Source organism: Dipodomys merriami, unplaced genomic scaffold (genome assembly GCF_024711535.1).
Source record: "Dipodomys merriami isolate MVZ:Mamm:240054 unplaced genomic scaffold, mDipMer1.0.p SCAF_32, whole genome shotgun sequence".
Classification (NCBI taxonomy): Eukaryota; Metazoa; Chordata; class Mammalia; order Rodentia; family Heteromyidae; genus Dipodomys; species Dipodomys merriami.
The window spans coordinates 10,645,755-10,667,709 of record NW_027204715.1 but is presented as its reverse complement, the minus strand read 5'-3'; the positions used below and the strand labels follow the sequence as shown (position 1 = coordinate 10,667,709).

At 40.7% G+C, this 21,955-nt stretch overlaps 1 protein-coding gene across 1 annotated transcript; it reads left to right on the top strand.

Annotated features, from left to right (window-relative positions):
• Window positions 1-4,919: 4,919 nt before the first annotated feature.
• On the top strand, window positions 4,920-19,819 carry Znf622 (zinc finger protein 622). Its single transcript, XM_070042207.1, has 6 exons — window positions 4,920-5,680; window positions 7,439-7,702; window positions 8,308-8,470; window positions 11,818-11,930; window positions 18,261-18,404; window positions 19,560-19,819. The coding sequence occupies exons 1-6, from the start codon at window positions 5,062-5,064 to the stop codon at window positions 19,685-19,687; spliced, it is 1,431 nt and encodes a 476-aa protein (XP_069898308.1). The 5' UTR covers window positions 4,920-5,061; the 3' UTR covers window positions 19,688-19,819.
• Window positions 19,820-21,955: the final 2,136 nt, after the last annotated feature.

The window sequence follows — 21,955 nt, the reverse complement described above, 5'->3', positions numbered from 1 at the left end:
GCTTTTTTTTTTTGCACTAGTAGGATTTGGATTTAGGGCTTTCATCTTTGTTAGGCAGTTTTCTTACTGCTTGGTCATGCTTCTAGTCCTATACTAATCATTTTTAATGCTTCTGACACTACTCTGGGGCTCTGGGACAGTAGCCTAATAACTCTACTTGTTTCATCTACAAAATGAAGACAAAATAGCTCCTACCTCATAGGACATTGCAAGGACTTCCTGTCTTAAGGTTGGCATGGACCCATGGACCAAATCCAGTCTGCTACATATATGGGCTACTATCAGGAATGATTTTATATTTTTAAATTAAAAAACCAACAGAAGATTACTTTGTGAATGTGAAAGCTATATCAAAACAGATACCCATAATAAAGATGGATGAGAACACAGCCATGTTCATTCTTCTATGTATTATCATGACTGTTTTTATACTATAAAAGTAATCTTGAATAGCTTCAATAAAGACGAGAATGGCCTACAAAGCCTACATTATTTACTAGTTGGCCCTTTAATGGGAAAAGTTTGGTAAACACTGAAAAGTATGCTAAGACAGGAAACTGCTCTTCTAATGGAATAGTGTGCTAATGGTTACATTCACTTACAATTTAATTCACCCTAATTCTCATGGCCTTAAAATTTGTGGTGATTTGTTGTATTTCCTGTGGCTATAACAGGACTCCTGAGGCTAAACAGTTTACAAGTAAGAGGTTGATTTAGGAGGGCTCTGGATTCTGTGGCCCCAGCATCTGCCCAGATACTGGTGAAGCCATATCATCAATGTGTGGAAGATGGAAATGGAAGTAGGTAGGTGTGGAAGAGAGGTCATGTGTAAAGGACAGAAAAGGAGGGACAAAGGCCTGGTGGTAACCAATCACAAGTCCCAGTTTCTTGATATAGTAATCCATTCATGAGAGTGCCCTATGATCTAGTTACCTTTTAAAGGTCCAACCAACTCTGAACACAGCTAAATCGGTTCCTAAGGTGGTAGCCTATGAAACTTGAAGGATGGACCATGTACAAACAATATCAAGTGGGAATTAAGAGCATCTGGATAGAGTGGTAAATTGTCCACAGTCTATATTGCTAGAAAGGAGAAAAACTAGCCTGAGCCCACGCCTATATTCTTGTTCATTGGAAAGTTATTGTGGTCCTGGACACAAATACCCTTTTGAACAACAAAAGTAGAGAATCTATGGAAAGTTCAAAGATGCTGAAGCAGGAGGATCACGAAAATAGACTGGAGGAGGCAGGGAATAAATAGTAGTAACCTTGAACAACAGAGGCTAGAAAAACCATGTAAGAACATGGTAGGAAAAAGTAAAACAGTAAGTTCTGTATATAGCAATTTTCTGCTTTAATTTTGTTTTATTCCAAGTGATGATTTAATATGACCTACATTTCTGAAAATGGGTATCTGTTCGGAGAGCGCAGTTTTTTCAAAAGACTTGATAATCTCAAAATCATTCATTTGGAATAAAAATCACCATCAGATTTAACTTTTAACACTGCATTATTGCCCATTTCACAAATATTTATATTTATATGTTGGCACTGATCTAGCACTGGAGTATACAGACCAAAAGGAATGCCTGCTCAATACAGTTTATATTTTAGATGCTTGTGAATGACCACATTATGTTAGTCATTGATTAGCCCAAGATGGCAGTGTTTTCTGGGATGCATGATTTCCAGTGCTGACACTGGGAAATTAGTAGAGGCTAGTAGTAGCCAATTTCTCAAAATGGTGACTGGATACCACATGTCCTCACTCCCTTCATGCCCTAACACTAAATAAGATTGACCTGTGGAACTAACTGGTTTCCACGACTGGGTTTTAAGAAGACATCATGGTTCTATTCAGTTCTAAGACGAAGCCAATTGCCATGTTATGACACTGGAGCAACTGTAGGGAGAGATTCGCTTGAGAGGAGAACCTCTTACTATCAACTATGTAAATTAACCATTTTTGTTGTCTTACTTGGAGTACTGGGGTTTGAAATCAAGACCTCAAGTTTGCTAGGCAGGAGCAAACAGACATCAGATGAAGTCTCATGTTTTTGTCCAGAACTGTTCTAAGATTATGATCCTGTTAGCTACACCCTCCTCTGGGACACAGAAGCGCTTTATTTACCATGCCCAGTTTATTGAGATAGGATCTCACTTTTTCCTTGGGACTGGTCTTTAACTTCAATCTTTAACTCCAGCTTGTGTAGTTGGGCTTACAGGTATAAGCCACAGTGACCAGCCTTTAAATGAGACTTTTTTTTTTTTTCATGAGGCTGCTCATCATGTTGAAATACTCAAGCCTTCATATGACTTCTATTCTGGATACAGGTTTGCCACAACCTCATGAGACTGAAGCAGAACTACACTACCCAGCTAAGCCCACTAAATGCCTGATTTACAGAAACTGAAAGTTTGAGGCTAAATTCTGTTGTAATTCAATACAGAATAATAGATAGCAGTGCTATTACAGAGAAAAGTTATTCTGGTTAAGGGCTTGTAAATTGGGGTAGACACTATTTTTGAAACCTCTCTTGTAAAAGACCTTTGAGCAGAAACCTAAAATGACCACAAGCCAGCAAAAAAAAAAAAAAAAAAAAAAAAAATTCAGATTGACGCCTACATAGCCGTATTAGAAGATTGAGAATGTGTCTGTGACTGCAAATAGGGTGAACAAGATGGAAGGGGAAAAGGAAGCCTATCAGGTAGAGTGTACCTAGGGGCAATTTCTGTTAGGCAACCTTAAACTATAAAAGGAAGATGTTTAGGTCTGGGAAGGTGGCTCAGTGGTAGAGCACCTGCCTTGTATGCTTAAGGCCCTGGGTTCGATTCCTCAGCACCACATAAGCAAAAAGAAAAAGCCGGAAGTGGCGCTGTGGCTCAAGTGGTAGAGCGCTAGCCTTGAGCTGAATTGCTGAGGGACAGCGCCCAGGCCCAGAGTTCAGGCCCTATGACCGGACCTCCCCCACCCCCCCCAAAAAAGGAAGATGCTTATTTTACTCGTCAAGAAAAGCCACGGGAGGTTTTTTTTTTTTTGTTTTTTTTTTTTTTACAAAATGACAGTATGATCTGACCTTAGATTCAGAAAATGTAGTGGTCAAGCCTGCAACTCATGCCTGTAATTCTAGCTACTAGGGAGGCAGAGATCAGGTTCCTCATTCAGCCAACCCAATTCTTAAAAATAAGCCCAGCAAAAAGGGAGATTTTTTGGCTGAAGCAGATTTGCTCGTGTGCAAGTTCCCTGTGTTCAAATCTCAAAGAAAAAAAGTGTCCTATACTCAATACAATAGGATGCCCAAGATTTAGTACTAGTGAAAGAACTTAAAATCTCTCGCGAATTTTTTTTAGATTACAAGTTGAAATAACATTTTGGAATTACTGAGTTAAGTGTATAATTAAAGAGTAATTTATTTTTATTTGCAATGTGGATATCCTATTAAAAATAGGTGATCTGTGGAAGTTAGGTCTAAATTATAAACATACTATACACACACAAACCAGACTTAAAATGACTTATGTGGCGTGGACTGTATTTCAAACTGGGACCCAGCAGGCAAGCTGGATTTTGCACTTGTTAGGTTTTTAAAAAGAGGTAATCAAGTAAGAACAACACCACGCACGTGGTATTCAGGTAAGGGGTAGGTTTATTCAGTAGACCTGCCGGGACCAGGCCAGGTTGGCACTCCACGCGGCTGGCAAAAGACCTGGGAAAGGGGTGGGAAAGAGCCGAGAAAGAGCTAGAAAAGAGAAGAGAGAGCTGGGAAAGAAAGAGCTAGAAAAGAGAAGAGGGAGCTGGGAAAGAAAGAGCTAGAAAAGAGGAGAGAGAGCTTGGAAAGAGAAGAGAGAGCTGGGAAAAAGCTAGAAAAGAGTACGTCTGGGCCTGGGCTAGGCCTTATCTAGGGTATGGGCAGAGAAAGGTGTGGCCACATCAAATTCAGATGTGACCTCAGCGGATGCAGATGTGACCTCTTCCAGGTGTGCCAGTTGCCTAGGTAACGCAGGTACTGGGTAGAGACTGCTGGGAGGAGGGTGGAGTCTGCTTGCCATCCAGGAGCGGACTTTACATTCCAGCCTTTTAATAATCATGGAATAGGGCGGGGATTCTCTCTGGCTACTTCCTGCTGACAAGGGGCATCGCCAATGTAAGTAAAAGGCTGGAATTTGGTCCTCTCCCATAGAAGGCAGAGAGCAGCAGCTGTCCCTTGGTGGCATGAGTCCTTAGATGAAGTCTGGAGAAGTCTCATGAGGCATTGAGGGGCTGGAAAAAAAAATACTAGAGAGCAAATAAATGGCAAGAGGAAGGAATGGGGCTGAAAATGTTGGTAGAAATGTCCCTAGCTACTTCTGACATCTGGCGACTAGGTAGAGAAGTCAGGTGACAAAGGCAAGAATATAAATTCCTTTTCAGTTAATAGGTAGACAGGTATAGACACTGGATTGGCAGGCTTCTTACTTCTACTGACCTCCCGGCTCTGGTTAATTTTGAAAGGGCAGAGCAGGCACAAAGTGGCTGGTGTGCCATCATCTCCTCTTACTCCTCTCCACCGTCCCTTGTTCCCGGACTGGCTGAGTCTAGGTGCTGGTCGCTGCTAACAGCACTCAGGAGTCTGGCCTGCTGCCGAGTTCGGCCTAGATTCCCCGGCTTCCCAGTGGACCGGGCCTGCCCGCAGGGTGAAGCCTTGAGTGTCGGGGATCACCCGTCCCAGTACCGGAGCGCCCCGTCGGCCCGCTCCTCGGCTTTCCTCCTAGGGGCTGCGGTAGCAGGAGGGCGTGAAAGCCTTCCATTAACGACCGGGCGCTCAAGAGTCCCCACGTAGGTAAAGCCATACACTTCCGGGGCGTGACCACCGTCGGAGAGGCGGGACTTCCGGCAGGGCTAGCACTACCTTCCGATGCGGACCGGAAGCTCCCTCAGTGAGAGTCCGGAAGTCGCTGCGCGCGGGCCTCTTCGTGGCTCCTGAGGCGGCCGGGGGCGCCGGGGTTTTGCGGGGTTGGAACGCTGACCGCCGGAATCTGGGCTCGGTCGCCTTGTTTATTTTCCGCCCCCCGGGCCTGGCCATGGCGACGTACACGTGTATCACCTGCCGGGTGGCGTTCCGCGACGCGGAGCTGCAGCGGGCCCATTACAAGACGGACTGGCACCGCTACAACCTGCGGCGCAAGGTGGCGGGCATGGCGCCGGTGACGGCCGAGGGCTTCCAGGAGCGCGTGCAGGCGCAGCGCGCCGGGGCGGCGGCCGAGGCCCGCGGCCCGGCCACCTACTGCACGGTCTGCAGCAAGAAGTTCGCCTCCTTCAACGCCTACGAGAACCACCTCCGGTCCCGGCGGCACGTGGAGCTGGAGAAGCGGGCGGTGCAGGCCGTGAGCCGCAGGGTGGAGATGATGAACGAGAAGAACCTGGAGAAGGGCCTGGGCGCCGACAGCGTGGACAAGGATGCCATGAACGCCGCCATCCAGCAGGCCATCAAGGCACAGCCGTCCACGTCCCCCAGGAAGGCGCCCCCGGCGCCCCTCGAGTCCGCCAGTGCCGTGGCGGTGGCCGCCGGGGCCCGCGGGACGCACGGCCGAGACCCGGCGGAGAAACCGCCCCGGCTCCAGTGGTTTGAGCAGCAGGCGAAAAAGCTGGCCAGGCAGCAGGGCGAGGAGAGCGGGGAGGAGGGGGACCTGGACGCCGAAGGTGAGGGGCCTGTCGGGGGGAGGAGGGGGACTGCTAACTGGCTCCTAAGTTTCTGGAAGCTTCGTCTTCCAGGCTTACACCCGAGTGTATTGTTTAAATTACTATTGTTGTTGTTGTTCGTTGTGTTATGGCTGGGGACCACACCTAGGGCAGCACGCCTGCGAGGCAGCGCACCACGCCCCTCAGCTACGTACATCGCCAGCCTCTTACAGTTTATTTTATATATTTGGAGACTGGTCTTCATTTGCGCACATTGGCTTAGATCTTTCAGTCTTCCCTGTCTCAGCCTCCCAACCTGAGATTCCTGGCCTGGACCACTACCTCCACTGACAGGGCTTTTGGTTTTGTTTTGTTTTTGCTTGTTTGTTTCTGGTGATACTGGGAGTTGAACGCAGGACTTGGGGCTTGCTAGGCGGGTACTCTGGTGCTTGTGGAGTGCCTCGAGAGCCACCGTGAGGGTGGTTTAAGTGCTTTCTGAAGTGCCTTTTCCACATGGGAATCATAATTTCGGCTGTTTGGTTCCATGTTGTAGATTCAGTGTCTATAACCTTATCTGAAAAAAGACTAGGTACTGGGAAAATACGGTAAAGACTCATTGTGTCTTTTGGCTTTTGGCTTGTGCTGGGATGACCTGTGTGTTGTTGGCCTACATCTGTTATAGATTGTGCATCTAGGGGGCTTTCCATTGTATCGGAACCTGCCCTCATTGGCTTTATGACCTGTTTATTACTTTGATCACCCTGTGTCCTGTTAGCACTGATAATGTATGTGTTGATATCTTAATTCATTTATACTTATATGACAAAATGCCCAAAGTTGTTTTTTTTTTTTTTTTTTTTTTGGGTGTTGGGGGGTCTGGTCGTGGGGCCTGAACTCTGGGCCTGGGCGCTGTCCCTCAGCTCTTCAGCTCAAGGCTAGCGCTCTACCACTTGAGCCACATCGCCACTTCCAGCTTTTTTCTTTTTGCTTATGTGGTGCTGAGGAATCGAACCCAGGGCCTCAGGCATGCAAGGCAACCACTCTACCACTGAGCCACCTTCCCAGCCCCATCTCCAAAGTTTTAGAGCATGAGAAGTTAAAAAAAAATCAGGATACTGGTATATTCAGTGTCTGGCAGGGCATAATCCATAGTGAAGTTTTCTCATGATCTGTTCTCATGATGGGAAAGGCAGAAAAGTGACAAGGGGTTGTCATCCCATGGAGAAGGAACAAACAGCAAAAATCGGGCTTGTTAGTTCCCTCAAACACTTCTTAATCCATTCTTGAGGACAGAGCCCTCACGACTTCTTAGACATCTTACCAGTTAATTTTGTCTCAGTAGGGGTATCAGCATGGAAGGGAACATACGTTTAAACTTAAGAACGTATATTACATGAACATGTAGCACATATTTGAACACCACCACCATGCACATTCATAGAAATATTCCTGTGAAATGTTAGAGATGGTTAGAGTATATAAAAATAGGAGATCACTGGAGTCCCACACTGGGTGGAGTGTACAGAGTTTTATTGTGCAAGAGTTTTCTGTGTACTTGAAATTAAAGATTAAGGAGTTTCTTAGCTGTACAAACGTTTCTGTGGTTAATAACCAGTTGCATTTGAGATCTTGAAAAGATTTGTTTTCAGGGGGATGTCATTGGTACCATTTCCCCCTGCATGTAGTACCCTGTCACTTCATAAGAATCACTTTGGTGTCTTTAACTGTGGTTACTACTTTTCATAAATTAACTTTGCTTTTTGAAACTTTGGCTTGAAGACTGGGAAGACATTGATTCTGACGAGGACTTGGGATGTGAAGATTCTGAAGTGATGGATGACGAGGAGGAGCAGGATGTGGAGGAGGAGGAAGAGGCTGGTGAAGGCCCAGCCCTTGGTGCCATCCCAGTAACGGACTGCTTGTTTTGTCCCCATCATTCAAGCTCTCTCATGAAGAATGTGGCTCATATGACTAAAGTCCACAGCTTCTTTATTCCTGATATAGAATATCTTTCAGACCTTAAGGGACTGATTAAATATTTGGGTAAGTATAATGATGATGTCTTCCTCACTCATCCCTGCCCTCCAGCAGTACTGGAGTTTGAACTCAGGCCTTGTGCTTGCCCAGTTGTGTGACTGGGCTTCTGTCTACCTATTTTATGTTTTCCATTTGTAGTTGTGGTAACATGTATGTACAACCATGCCCGCCCAGCTGTGCAGATGGAGTCTTAGACTTTGCTTCCTAGAATAGCCTGAAACCCCAATATTCCCAGACTCTCAGCCTCCTGTGTAATTGTGATGACAGTTACCACTGTACCCAGCTATTGGTTGAAAGGGAGTCTCCTGTATGCCTGGCTGGCCCTGAACATGATCCTCTCATCTCAGCTTTTTATATAGGATTATAGATGTGAGCCACTGGGGCTTACCTAGTTTTACGTTTAATGAGGAAATACCATGTTACTGGGGCTGGGGGAATTAAATTAGTCTTAAGAAAATATCATTTTTGTTTTTCTTTTCAATCTTTGATTTAATAATTTGCTTACTTTGTGAAAACAAACTTTTTGAGTTGGAGAGAGAGATGATGAGAGTCAGGGTATCTGCACATACTTTAAACTTCTTTTTTTTTTTTTTCTTAAATGATTTGACTAGGAGAGAAAGTTGGAGTTGGCAAGATTTGCTTGTGGTGCAATGAGAAAGGAAAATCCTTTTACTCCACAGAAGCAGTACAGGCACATATGAATGACAAAAGCCATTGCAAGCTCTTCACAGATGGTGATGCTGCTTTGGAATTTGCAGACTTTTATGATTTTAGGTAAGTTGAGGTTTGGCGAAATGACTTGATGACTTATTTTCATTGAAGTACAATATGTACACTAAATTCTTAACAACCCTTATAATAGCTCTCTATGAGCCAAGAACTTAGTTTAACACAACTAGGAAAGAGAAGATCTTGGGTTCAGATGAAGTCTGTTTGACTGGTGGTTAGAAGGTTATCAATTTTGCCACTAGTGAACCGAGAGTGAAAATTAGATTTCATGTTTTGGATTTCCTGAGACTTTGAGTCACAAGCTGTTTCCTAAAGGGATTGTGATGGTCGCTAAGCTTGGCCTGATCCTGGCATTTGGTGGGAGATTATTCCATAGATGATTTCACTAGAATCTTGAACAGTTCATACGTTAGGCAGCAAATGTATTAGAGCTCATGAACAACTAATTCCTATTGTCAAAGTTGCTGTGATGTAACGTAAGAGATGAGTAAATGCGTATAATTACCAGCCAAGCATGTATAGCCCAAGTTGTACAGATGTTTAGAAAAGTTTGAGTCTTTCAAAGCCTTTCTTTTACGTTGTTTTTTTTTTTTTTTTGGTCGGATGTGGGGCTTGAACTCTGATTGGGCGCTGTCCCTGAGCTCTTCAGCTCAAGGCTACTGCTCTACCACCTGAGCCACAGCACCACTTCCCTCAAAGCCTCTTTTATTTTCACAGTGACTGCTCACTTTTCCAGTTGAGAGCTTGGGTCTGTCTTATTTAGGTGGTTAGAGGTGGTGGCAGTGCAGAAGATGAATTGTGTCTTTAGGAGGTGGAAAACATCCTTCTTCTGGCAATAAATTGTATTTTTTCATGTCCAGTGTCCTGTCAGACAGGAGTGTTTTTTTTTCATACAACTTTTATTATCATGCATTACTTGTGCATATAATTTCATATATACATACAGTGTAACTCAACCCTTTATCACTGTTCCTTACCCACCTCCCTTTTCTAAAACAATTTCAGTTTTTTTGCTGTTCTTATATATGTAAGGAAACAATTTCAAAGTCCTCATATACCCTTTCCTTTCCTGTTTTCTCCTACTGATGCCCACCCCCAAATAGAACCTGTTTTACTTTCTTGTCACTGTTTTTTTTTTTTTTTTTTAAATCTTTAAGTAGGTGTACAAGGGGTTTCAATTCCACAGGTCAGTTTGTAAACATAATGCATCTGATCAATGTCCCCCATCCTTGGATCTCTTCCAACTCCACCCATCCCCTCAGGTTCCCTGGTTCCAGTGTTAATGACCTTTTGACTGATGTGTTCCAATCAGAAGTGGTTACAGTAAACACCACAGGCTAACTCCTAGCTGGCTTGGCATGTTGGCAGTATCGCACATGACCTCTCAGTCCACATCCTCTCCTATGCATTCAGGTTTCTGTCTTCCTCATAATTTCCATTATTTGTGTAGACTCATGACTCCCAAGTTAATGTACCAAGTATAGTAGTCTTCTTAACTCCAGGCATACATACCAAGCTCTCCTTGCCATTTTGGTACTATTTCTAAGTAAATTGTTATCCTGTCCTTCTAGTTCATACACCTCAAAAGTCTCAAAGCTAGGCAAAAGGATTCCGACATAAAAGCCCTATGAGTTCTGGCCTTGCCATGGTCCTGGTGTTTTCAGCTGTTCCTCATGATTGTCATATCCCAGGACCTTTGTACTTTCTGTTGTCTTTGTGTATAACCTTTGTTCAGATTACTCGTATGAAATTTATCCCCTCCTTTCCTGCAGTGCTTGTCATGTTACCCACTGTGACTTTCAAATTTTCATAAAATTGCAATAACTTCCTAATCTTGTTTATTCATTTGTCCTTACAACGCTTACTGTCATTTCAACTTTATGTATTATTTCTAGTCTCTTAAAATCTAGATGGCTTAGGTCTTTTTGTTACTGTTATTGTTGTTCACTGTGTTGCTCAGATTGTTAGTTTGAATTAAAATTTATAGCTAATTTGAACCAAGAAGTGGATTTCCCTGTATCCAAATGAAGATTTGTTATTTAGACTTAGAGGTTTTTTTTTTTGGCTCCTAGAAATGAGAAATGGAATGAGCCTTAATAAAAGAGAATAATAAATTAATTACCTTGAAAGCAAAACTTGCTAATGCTGAGTGAAGAAAACTTGGAAAATAGAAAACCTTATTGAGTTTGAACTGTTCTAATAAATACCTTATGTGGATTCGTTGAGTTAAAAATTACTTGTAATTCCACCCTTACTCCCAAGATAACTGATAACTTACTTGACAAATATCCAGATAAGAAAGAGAAGATTAATGATACCTAGACATTTTTCAAGTATATTTCTCTAAATGATCCTTTCTTTCTCTAAGAATAACTACTTTTAGAACTACATATATCAGTTTTTTGGGCCTTTTATAAAAACATGTACTCTGAATCTGATTTCCTTTTCTTAGCTTTATGTTTGTGAGACTTATCCATAATGCTTAGTACAGTTTTAGAACATTCTCATTGTTAGAGTATTTTAGTTGTGTCTAGTTGTGAACTGTTAGAAATAATGCTGCTCTGTCATTCTAGAGTCTTCTGGCAAACATATACATTCTCTTGTGTAAGAATGCATTTAGGAGCTAGATCAGAGGATATGCATCTATTCAAATTTTAAAGATGTTGTCCTGTGGTTTTCCAGAGTGGTTCTCTGAAATCCTCCTTTAAGGGAGAGTTTTTCATTTTAGCTGCTTTGGTAGGTCTGTCTTAAAATGACTAATGTAATTAAGAGCCTTTTTTATTTGGATTGGTCACTTGGAAAGCTTTTTGTGAAGTATATAATCTAGTATTTTATCTGTTTTTTTTCTATTGAGTTATGTGGCTGTTAATATTTTATTGTACATTTTTTCAGTTATTGGTCACCAGTATATATAAATATGAATTTATGAACAGTTTTAGTTACATATAAATTCTTACTAGAATTGCATTGTCCAATATGGTAATTACTGGGTAGCTATTTTAATGAGCTAAAAGGGAAATTAAAATTATAGTTTTTCAATCAGTTTTAGAAGTTCAGTGCTAGAAGCTTCTGTGTCTATGACACATAGAACATTGCTCTAAACATAGAGTTCTGTTGGGAGAATTGTCTAGAACTTGTTTTTATAATGGTTCATTTTACCACATGTGTATGTCTAGATCTGTGTTCTCTTAGAACCTTAGAAACAAATAAGAAAAATTATTAGTGTCACTTCCTTATTTTTATTACAGAGAAATGCTGGCAAGTTGCTTTCTCCACCAAACCTTTCAGCTGGCAATCTCTGCAGCTGACTTTCAGGTAGTTAGTGGGTATGCCACATGTGCAAATGCAATTTGAATGAGGTATTGCATAAATGCCCCTTCTTACTGTTCTAGGAGTAGCTACCCAGATCACAAGCAAGGAGAGGACCCTGATGAGGCTGAGGAATTGCCTTCAGATAAGAATTTAGAATATGATGATGAAACTATGGAATTGATCCTGCCTTCTGGTAAGTGTATCTGTCCAAGCAAAATAGCTTGATGTTAACGGACTGTGAAGAAGTTACCTGCTATGCTGAAGGAATAGAATGGAATGTATTTGTTCTTATGTATATAAGATAACACCTTTAAGTTAGCTGTTTTGTTTAATTTGGATCAACTTTTTTTTTTTAACTAATTTTTTTAAAACTAATTTCTCTTACAGTTCAGATTAGGCATTCCTTTGTCTTCTTTTGGGTCTTTTCTAGGTTTCTCTTATTAATCTTGACGTTACTGATACCTATGGTTTCCAAATAGTAGACTAGTAATCTGGCATGTGCATCCCTGGCAGACACTCCTGCGTTTCTGTGTTCTAGTTGAAGGGGAAGCCAGGGATTTTAATTCTGCCTTTTGTGAGGAATAGGATTTGGTGGGAATTTACTCCAGGTATGAGATGGAAAATAACCGTGAATATGAGAAATATCCATTGTATGTTGTTTGGGAAAAAGGAATTGTATCTAGCTGGTAATGGAGAATGTGAAGTTAAAGGGTGATAGAGATGATAATAAAATCCTAATAATGCCTAGAATTTGCTCAGCAGGTTTTGTAGCAAGTCTGTGAGAGAGATTCTGTCATCCTCACAGGACACAGGAATCAAGCTTTCAGGAATTGAGTAACTTACAGAAGTCACATACCAAGCCTGTTTTCCACTTCTCTGTTGTGGTGGGGCAGGAGCAGCACACCTGCCAGGGAAGTTGTGTGTGGTTAAGGAGCAAGCTTTCAGTATTGTTTTCCATGCCATCTTTAGTCAGAATGATAACTGTTTAAGGCTCAAGGGCAACTTGAGGGTATGGCTGTAGAAGAAGATGGCAGGCAGAATCTGTCTTAAAGAATCTTCCTACAGTGATACTTTATTGTAGTGTAGCATTGCTAGTAAGAACCTGAATATAATCATAAAAAATCTCTAGAATTCTGTTATAAATACATAATAGGACAAGAGCATCTGTGTCAGCAGTCAGCCAATTAAGAACTGAGGATATTCACGGGGAAGAATTGCATTTGTATTGAACACACTTTTTCTTGGCATTTCTGAAAGAAAGTATAGCAAATGTGTTGCACTAAATTTGTGTTACAAGCAAGCTAGAGATGAAATAAATAATACTGGAGGATATGTGTAGGTTATATGCAAGTACTATACCATATTATCTTGAGTACCTATGTGTATTTGATTGTATAATAAAGTAACAACATACCTTAAAGTAAGTTGACTGAAATAAGTAGTATCTGATGTGGAAGAGTAATTCATATTTACTTCGTTTTACATCTACGTTAGCATCTATTACAAAAACGCTCATAATAACAAGCATGTCCTATTTAAGAAGTATAAAGTATTTAAGAACTGTTTTCATCTGGACATTTTGAAGGGGAGGGGGCTGTTGTTACTGGGCTTGAGCTCAGGGTCTAGAAACTGTCCCTTGGCTCTTTCACCCAAAGCTGGTGCTCTGTCACTTGAGCTACAGCTCTGCTTCTGGCTTATTGGTGGTAATTTTGAGATGAACTTTCCTGCCAGTCTGGCTTTGAACCATGATCTTCAGATCTTAGCCTCTTGAATAGGTAGGATTACAGGTGTGAACCACCAGTGCAAGGCTTTGGACTTAAAATTTTTGAACCTTAAAAATAAAGAATCATCAGCTATAGAGAAAACATTTTCTTAAGGTGACTGGTTTCTCTAAGGTTAGTCAAAGTCCCGAAACGGGTATCTTTTTGGACAACCATTTCTTATCCCACATTCAGATGATGTTCCAAGTTCTTAAGTGTCTTTGGAATATTTTTTTGTTTTCTCTTTATCCATTGTTTGTGTCACCAGTATAGTTCAGTCTGGTTTCCACCAGAACCTTCTTTCTAAAAACTCAGTGTATTTTCTTTTCCCATTAGAGTTCTGGCAGCAGGAGCCATTGCCTCCAGGGTAACTTGAGTTTCTCTAGCCTCTGGTCCTTCAGATGCCTCATGCTAGACCTTTCTTTACCCTCTTGTAGTCCTATGGGTCTTTCCATGTGTGATGCCTTCAACTCTGTAAGGCTCACTTTGAGTTCACCTCTCAGGGGAGTCTTTAACCTCTCTCTACTGTCTATTTGCTGAGGGGTGGAGGTATTCTCTGCTCCCAGGACACTTGCATGTCTGCCAAAGCTTTCACCTTGAAATTGTTGGCTTGCTTGTCTGTCTTTCTCCATTACCTTAAAACTTGGAATATATATGTTAATTAATACATAGTAACTGTACATATTTCTGGGATTCATTATGACATACAGTACATAATGATGCCATCAGAGTAGCTGTCTTTTACTTCAGACATCTTTAAGTTGGGAGCACCAAGTTTTGAAATAATAGTCAACCATAGTAACCCTACTGTTACCATTAAAAGTTACTCCTCATCTCCAACCTTCCATTGCGTTCATGTTTCATCTGGGTTCTCAGATACATAAGAACCAGATAAATGTTATTTACTCAGAAGGTAGTGGCAATTTTAAAAAGGTGAAGTTGATTTCCTTGGGCCTGAAGTAATAAAGGAAATAAAGGAAAAGGCAGGCAGTGGGTCATGGTGACGATTTAGAACCATATTTGTCTATATTAATGTCTTGGTCCGTGAAGAAAATTGCTTTGCCTTTGTGACATCTAGTCAAAGAAGAAATTAGCTGAGATGAGCTGGAAAATATGTATGTATGTATTTATAGATTTTAAAAGCCTGGGTTTCCTTGCTCACAGTTGTAGGTCTAGTTACTAGTCATGGATTTAAAAGTACATGATAACTCAGGCTACTCTGACAGTCTTGGGAGCAGTGAAGTAATTGCCTTGGTATTAAGGATACTACAGATGATATACTTTTATACCAACTGTCTTGGGAAAGAAATTTGACTAACAGAAACTCTGAAACCCAAACCTTTTTTTTTTAATTGTGAAAATACTGTACAGAGGGGTTACAATTACATGGGCAAGATAATGAGTACATTTCTTATCAAGCATTGTAGCCTCCTCCTTTGTTTCGCCTTCCCATCCCTCCGTCCACCCAATCCTCCCCGCCCCCCCCACCAAAGTTTTAAAGTTCATTTTCGACATAGCAACTTGTACATCTCATTGTTGCAATGGGTCCACCTGTATCCCTATATAAACTATTTGTGAAATCGAAAACTTCTTACTAGACTGTGTCCATTTTTTTTCCTGTGAGTGCTTATCCTTTTTATAGGGAAAGGCCATAATTTATTGAAGTCATATGTGACCTAGAGAAGATGGAGAGCCACTGGTAAGCATATCTAAATACAAATCACAGTTGTAACATGACTATTCAATAGGAACAAAACAAATTTGTAAGTCCATCAAAAATCACCAGTATCCTGAAAATTCTTCCATCTAGATTGACAAAAGTGCTTTTAATTTGTCTTGTACTTCTTGCTCAGATTTTAATAACAATGTATGCTTTAATAACAATGTAGTCTTGTATACAGTGAGATTTGGTACTTGATTGGTTTGCTTCTGTGTCTCAGTACTGTTTTCATGGCTTTTGTAGCAACTCTAAGAAAATAGAGGATCTTTGCACACTACAAAAATGAGTCAGCTGTTTATCTCTGAACAAATTTACCATTCAGAAACCTCTTTGAATATGCTTAAAGCAAACGTGGGAAGGATTTTATATAGAGCTTAGTAATATTTAGTCATCTCTCCTGTCTTATTTAAGCTGGTTTCAGAGGAGATAGAATACCTTAAATCTAGTTCTTCAGTAAAATTAGTAGTGAGATAATTCCCAAAACCAATGACAAAATGTATCCAGCAGAGGGCACTATGAGCATTTGTTCTCTTCATTGCTCTTCAGTTCATCTGGAGGAACCTGGGTGTGAAAGACACATTCATTAAGCTTCTGTCTGGCTAGTTAGATGAAACTGCTGCTGGATCTACAAGAAATACATAGGTAATCTTCTTAGGAAAATTGCCTTTGGAGATTGTCTTTTCTACTATCCAGGTGTAATGAGTTGCATAGCTGTTTGTTCAGCAGAAGTGGGCAGTTTTGTAAGCAGTGTGTTTCACCATAACTCAGACATAACCAGTATGTTATTTATTGAGCAGTCATACTGTGTTCTAATATAGTTTTCCTTGATGAGGGCCTTCAGGTTAAGCTGTTCTGAGAACCTACAGCTGTCATTGACATGGCAAGAAAAGCTCTAAACTGTGTTTACACTTCTTTTCTGCCAACTATTTGAAACTGTCAGGTGTTTTTTCAAATGTTGCTTAAAAATACCCATCTTGATTTATTATATACATGTTTATTGATTTGGGGATAATTATCATTGCAAACCTAGAACATCTTGCCCTAATACTGTAAGTAGAAAATCTTAATAATTGCTGGAGTTTCCTGCTAGGACCATTATGGCTGAGGCCTTCCCATTAGCTTTATCACACTTGTTTTTTGTGATCCTGGAGATTTGTTAACTGTTAGCCTTCCAGAACAGTCAAGCTCAAGGGAACTAATTTTCATCAGTACTAACATCCTAGGACTGTGTCTTTGATTTTGAAAAATTTTTTGTCATCTCTTGAAGTGTGATCTCAGTCTATTGAGTAACTGCCCTCCTATGTCTATTGCTAGCTAACGAATTATTTACCAGGTGTTTTACCACATGGAGGCACTTAAAATAATCTGATCACATCACATTTTCATGCAGATTAATTTCATGCTTGACCTTAAAAGCAAACAGCCTTTCATAACATTTATAGTATTATTGTTCATTATATTAACACAAAAGGTTTAAGGTATGCAAATGTAAAAAAAAAACTTTACTAGGAATGACGTATTTCTCACTTTCATGGGAATAACTGTCTTTAAGTGTCTTGCATGCATTCTGTTAAATATCAACATGTTTATGTCCAGGAAGATTTAATTGCTGTGTCCTAATCTTGGGGAAACGTTCATGCTTAGCCCCTGAAGCAATGTTGAGGGCTACCTTTTGGGAACTGCTGGTGTGAAGGAGCCTGGAGTTAGGCTTTTCAGCTTCATCTGGTATTGACTAGGCATGGTAGTTGGAATTTTCCTATGAAGGGGCAGAGTTTAGACTTTATATACCCTTTTGTCTCTGAAGCAGCTACTTAGCTTTCCTTTGTAGCATGAATGCATCTAAGATAATTTCTGCATGGGCAAGTGTGGATATATTCCAATAAAACTTACAAGCAGACTGGTTGGCTGGATCTGGTTCTCCTGAAGTTTGCCATCCTATTGATTATTTGTATCAGATGTGTCTGCCTTTAAATAGGAACTTTGAATTATTCCTCCAGCAGTTATCTTCATTTGCACTGGATTTCTCTTAGTCCAGCTGCCACATTCTAAAGCATTGGGTACCTACTATTTTTGTCCATTGAAGTATACATAGGCCTTTTTCTTTACCTATTATGATGGATAATGGCTTCTGAGAATACAATGTTAATGTATAATCATTCATTGTAATGACATCAAAATACATTGGAAGTTAAAATTAGAAACACCTAACTAGGTAGGGCAGCTCCCGCCTATAATCCCTTTACTCAGAACTCGGAGACAGGAAGATCAACAGTTTGAAGTCAGCCAAGTGTGAACAGCAGGACTGGACTGTCTCAAAACAATTAAAAGTTGGAAATTCATTTCTGAAAGCCTAATTGTTTTGCAAGATTTTTCAAAAAAGCAAAAACTACAGGGTTCATCCTAATCATCTTTTAAAAGTTCACCAAGTGATTTATGTCATTTAGGAAGCAATAGAGAGCATTATTCAACTTTGCATTGTTGACAGTTTGGGCAAAATAATTGTTGGAGCTCTTTCAATGTTTAGTTGCATTTCTGGTCTCTAGCCACTAGATGCCAGTAGCACTCTAATTGTAACAACTTAAAATGTCTCCATTGAGCTTGAAATATCTCCTGTGTGGTTAAAAATCACCCTTTTAGAGAATATTGCAATAGAGAATTTAAGTTGTGACATGTAGACTTAAAAATCAGGACTATTCTCTGCTTAATCTTCTATTTTTTAAAAATAATGTAAAATCCCTGTCTACATAGGCCTGTTTTTAATGGAATTAGTAGGGCATTCCTTGGGAGGCACATTGTTATATGTAAGTCTAAGATGCTTAGTTTCTGTTAACAGTGACCTACCATTTTCCTCTCTAAAAATATCCTTGTCTTGTTCCTTCACACTTTTTTCTAAAATGGCTGAGTATTCTTTTTTTAGTAATAAAACACTTATTTCTTCTGATGTATCCATTTTCCTGATGTGATTTGGAAAGCGTTGCTTTATAATTCTGCCTTGAAAGAACTCTCCAACTCAGTGTTTAAATGCTGCTCTTTTGAAAAACAGGTGCCAGAGTGGGCCATCGTTCTTTGATGAGATACTACAAACAGCGATTTGGCTTGTCAAGAGCTGTCGCAGTTGCCAAAAATCAGAAGGCTGTGGGCAGGGTACTCCAGCAGTACAGAGCCCTAGGTTGGACTGGAAGCACAGGTATATCAATGTTTTTACCCATGGATGCCAGCCCAAGGACTTGCACTTCTAAAGGGACTTGGGTGGTGTTTGCATTTATCTTGTCCTTATGAGTCGTCTCTGGAGAAGACTGATGTCTTATCTCTGGAGTTTCTATTACCACTTGATAGGTTTATGGCAATAAGTACAATACTGAATGACTTAAAAACTTCATATTCCTGGCACAGTAACTTAATCAATACCATGAACTAGTTGAGAAGATCACAGTTACAAAACGAATTGCTGGTCATCACAGGTAGAAATCCTGGAGGCTATCTGGAGGAATTTAAATAGTATGCCTCATGTCTAATTATTTGAGCTCTGGAGTCTAGCACAACTTGCAAGCATACTTACAAGTTCTCAGTGGTGCAGATGAGTAATATAATGAAGCTTTCTGTTTCTTCATTCTTACAATGGAAATGATAATGGCAATTGAGTGTTGAATATCATAATGCTTACGTTAAGTTCATGCTCACAGTAAAGGTTAACTATTAGTTCCTTATTGCAAAATTTCTATACAAACTTTTGTAAAGATTCTGATGGATAAAGCTCTCAAATAGTGATATGCCTGAAGTCTACTGGGAAATAGAATTATAAAGTAAATTTATAAAGCTGGCTATCCTCGGATCCCCAGAGAGAGCCTCAATCCAACTAGCGCACAGTGGAGAGGATAGAGGAGAACTTTCTCATGTCCAGCAAGCTATGGGTACCCTAAATCCATCTTGAACACCTCTGTTCATGCACATATGGCTTCTTCACTGTGGATGCGTATTGTAGGCTCTAAGCCCACTTGAGCTTTGCAGAGACTGACTTCATCTTAACTCTTGTCAGAAATTATTATCTGATTCAATTTGTAGTTTCTGCCTTTGTCCTCTAAGATCAGTGAATCCTGTAGTCCCTTCAAGATGATGAGAATTAAAGATGCTCATAGGAGAATTGTGTTCTACTGTGCAACTCTCAGCTTCACAATAGACCCCTGAGGTTCATTGCTCGGAAACCTCAAGTTAGCATTTCTTCTTTAAGTATAAGAGCCTGCTTGACCCCAAACCAACTTTGGGATTCTTTGCAAAAACTGGACTTTGTCTGCCTACAAATAACAGAGCTTCACCTCATTTCTTAACCTCCTTCCAACCGCAGGAGCGGCTCTTGTGCGAGAACGGGACATGCAGTATGTCCAGCGGATGAAGTCAAAATGGATGCTGAAGACAGGAATGAAGAACAATGCCACCAAGCAGATGCACTTTAGGGCCCAAGTGAGATTCTGAGAGTCTGTGGGATCAAGCGATGCATCCCCTGCTCAGTTTCCTCCTCATCTGAGGGTGGAAGTTGAGTCGTAGGATGAACCCTGTTGCTGCTACTTCATTTGTTCTGACCTAATAAAGAACGTCAGAATCAGACTGATTTTCAAGTGTAATTTTTAACAGAGTTTAGAGTTTATGTGTAGGTAGTATGGATTTGCTTGGCTGTGGGACCTCTGCTACTTGCCAGCTACCTTACTATCTCAGCTCTCAAAGGCTTCTGTGCTGTGGTATCATCATGTGAGAAGTATGAGAAGTTTGCCTACTCCAAAATTAGTTTAGCTTTCGGAATAATTACCACATTATGACAGTGGGACTATGTTATAAGGGCTTTGTGGCTTATGTCGGAACAACACTGAATGTCAGTTGTTAAATGTTTCATGGCTCAGGAACTGGTACATATCTCTAGCACTTTCATTAAATCTAGGCAGAGGTAAAGAAGAGAATGGCTTCCTGCAGTGGCTTTTTCTAGCAACACATAAAAATGACAGTGCTAGACATTCAGACCCGTTTTTAGGGTTGTCATTCTTTGAGCAGTTAGTTTAGGGGGGGAAATAAATATAAACTGGATAGTATTTTAGAAAGATTGCCTCACAGTGAAATTCCTGAGGCGATTCTCAGTTTAGTCAGTCAAGCACCAAGCATTGAAAATGAAGCTCTAGAGTTCATTGAGCTAACTTCTGGATTTTGGAAAAGTAGCTTGATTTTTAAAATGCATTTTTAAATTTTATTTATTTTTGTCTCACAGGTTATGGTGGGGGCTAAATGAATCTGCCAAAGGACCTGTTGCTTATACAGTCACTGGCACTAAATCAGTACTTAAAGCTCCCTTCCAGAGCAAACATGTCACATCAAGGTGATGGAGCTGCCCTAATGCTGGTAGCCACCCTTTATCACCAGAGTGGATGTTATTCTTCAGAGTTGAGTTCATTACATATACCTCACATATCTAATAGAGGGCTTGTTTCAGTTTTGCTCCTCTGCCTTGTAGAAATATACAGTCTAGACACATTCTTAAAGTCTCTGTCTTAGGAAATGGTGTCATGCTTTGCATATATATCTTTAATATGATACTGTGTTAGCTTTTCTCATTCTCAGTTTTCATTTCAGCATCTTTCACTCAACCATGTGGCTGTGTCTCCTTCGTAATGATGGTGCCCAATGTGAATGTGCTAGCACAGAGCTAATGACTTGGCTGTTCCCATGCCACATTATGATGTCAGCCCTGTACTGGTCACTTGGAGCTCGTTTATATGCTTCCTCATACTTTGTCATCTCTCTTCACCTTTGGAGTGGGATGTGATGGCATTGTTGACTGACTTCTGAAATACCAGTACTGCCGCCATGTTTTCTTGGTTACTTTCAACCTTCAGGAGACACCTTTGATCCATATCATTTTTGAAATTGAGTTTGTCTTTCCTCTGAGAGTCATCCCAGGACTGCATGGCCTAGCAAGTTGCTTTGTCTGGCTTTAGCTTCAGACTTGAAGCCAGGATGGCAAGTGAGAACATGACCTTTTGTTCCCTCTGTGTGCATGTTGCAGAAGCCCCGGGTGGCCTGGCTGATGTTTGCACTTCCTATCTCCACACTAGCTGCTGCATGACTGTACTCTTACTGTGTGGTATGAGTTTGTGTTTTACTGAAGTACAGGTAGTGCTATTTTGTAGACCAGGAGAGCTCACTAACTTTTAAAGGAGGACAATAGAAGGAGGCTTGAGGTGATTCTGTCTGATGTTGCTGATACTGCCATAGGTGCGTGTAGGTCTTCAGTATTGTGCCTAGCAGAGGGAGAAGATGAGGCTGTAAAACTTTTAAGTCCATTAGATTTGTGGCAGCTATGAAAAAACCTTACACTAAGTCCATAAATAAATTCACTCTATTATTTACTTTGCTAAGTAAAGGAAGATGTCACCTTTTCTTGCCTAGAATGTGAACAAAATTTGCTCCCAACCAATTTTGGCTATTTGGATTCCTAATTTGTAAGCTGTATACCTCCATCAACTTTGTCAGGTACAAGTGAGACTCAAGGCATAATTCACCCTGAGGCAAAAATCCTCTTTAGCTGAGCCTTTGAGATCAAACATGTTAATGTGCTTCAAACAGAAAGCACTGGATATGAATGGACATTTTCATCCCCAAAGGAAGAGCTGGGGATTGAAATAGCCATAGGTCCCAAGCAAGTCAAAAACTCAACAGAGAAGGAAACATTAAGTGACAAAGCTGGAGGATAATTCC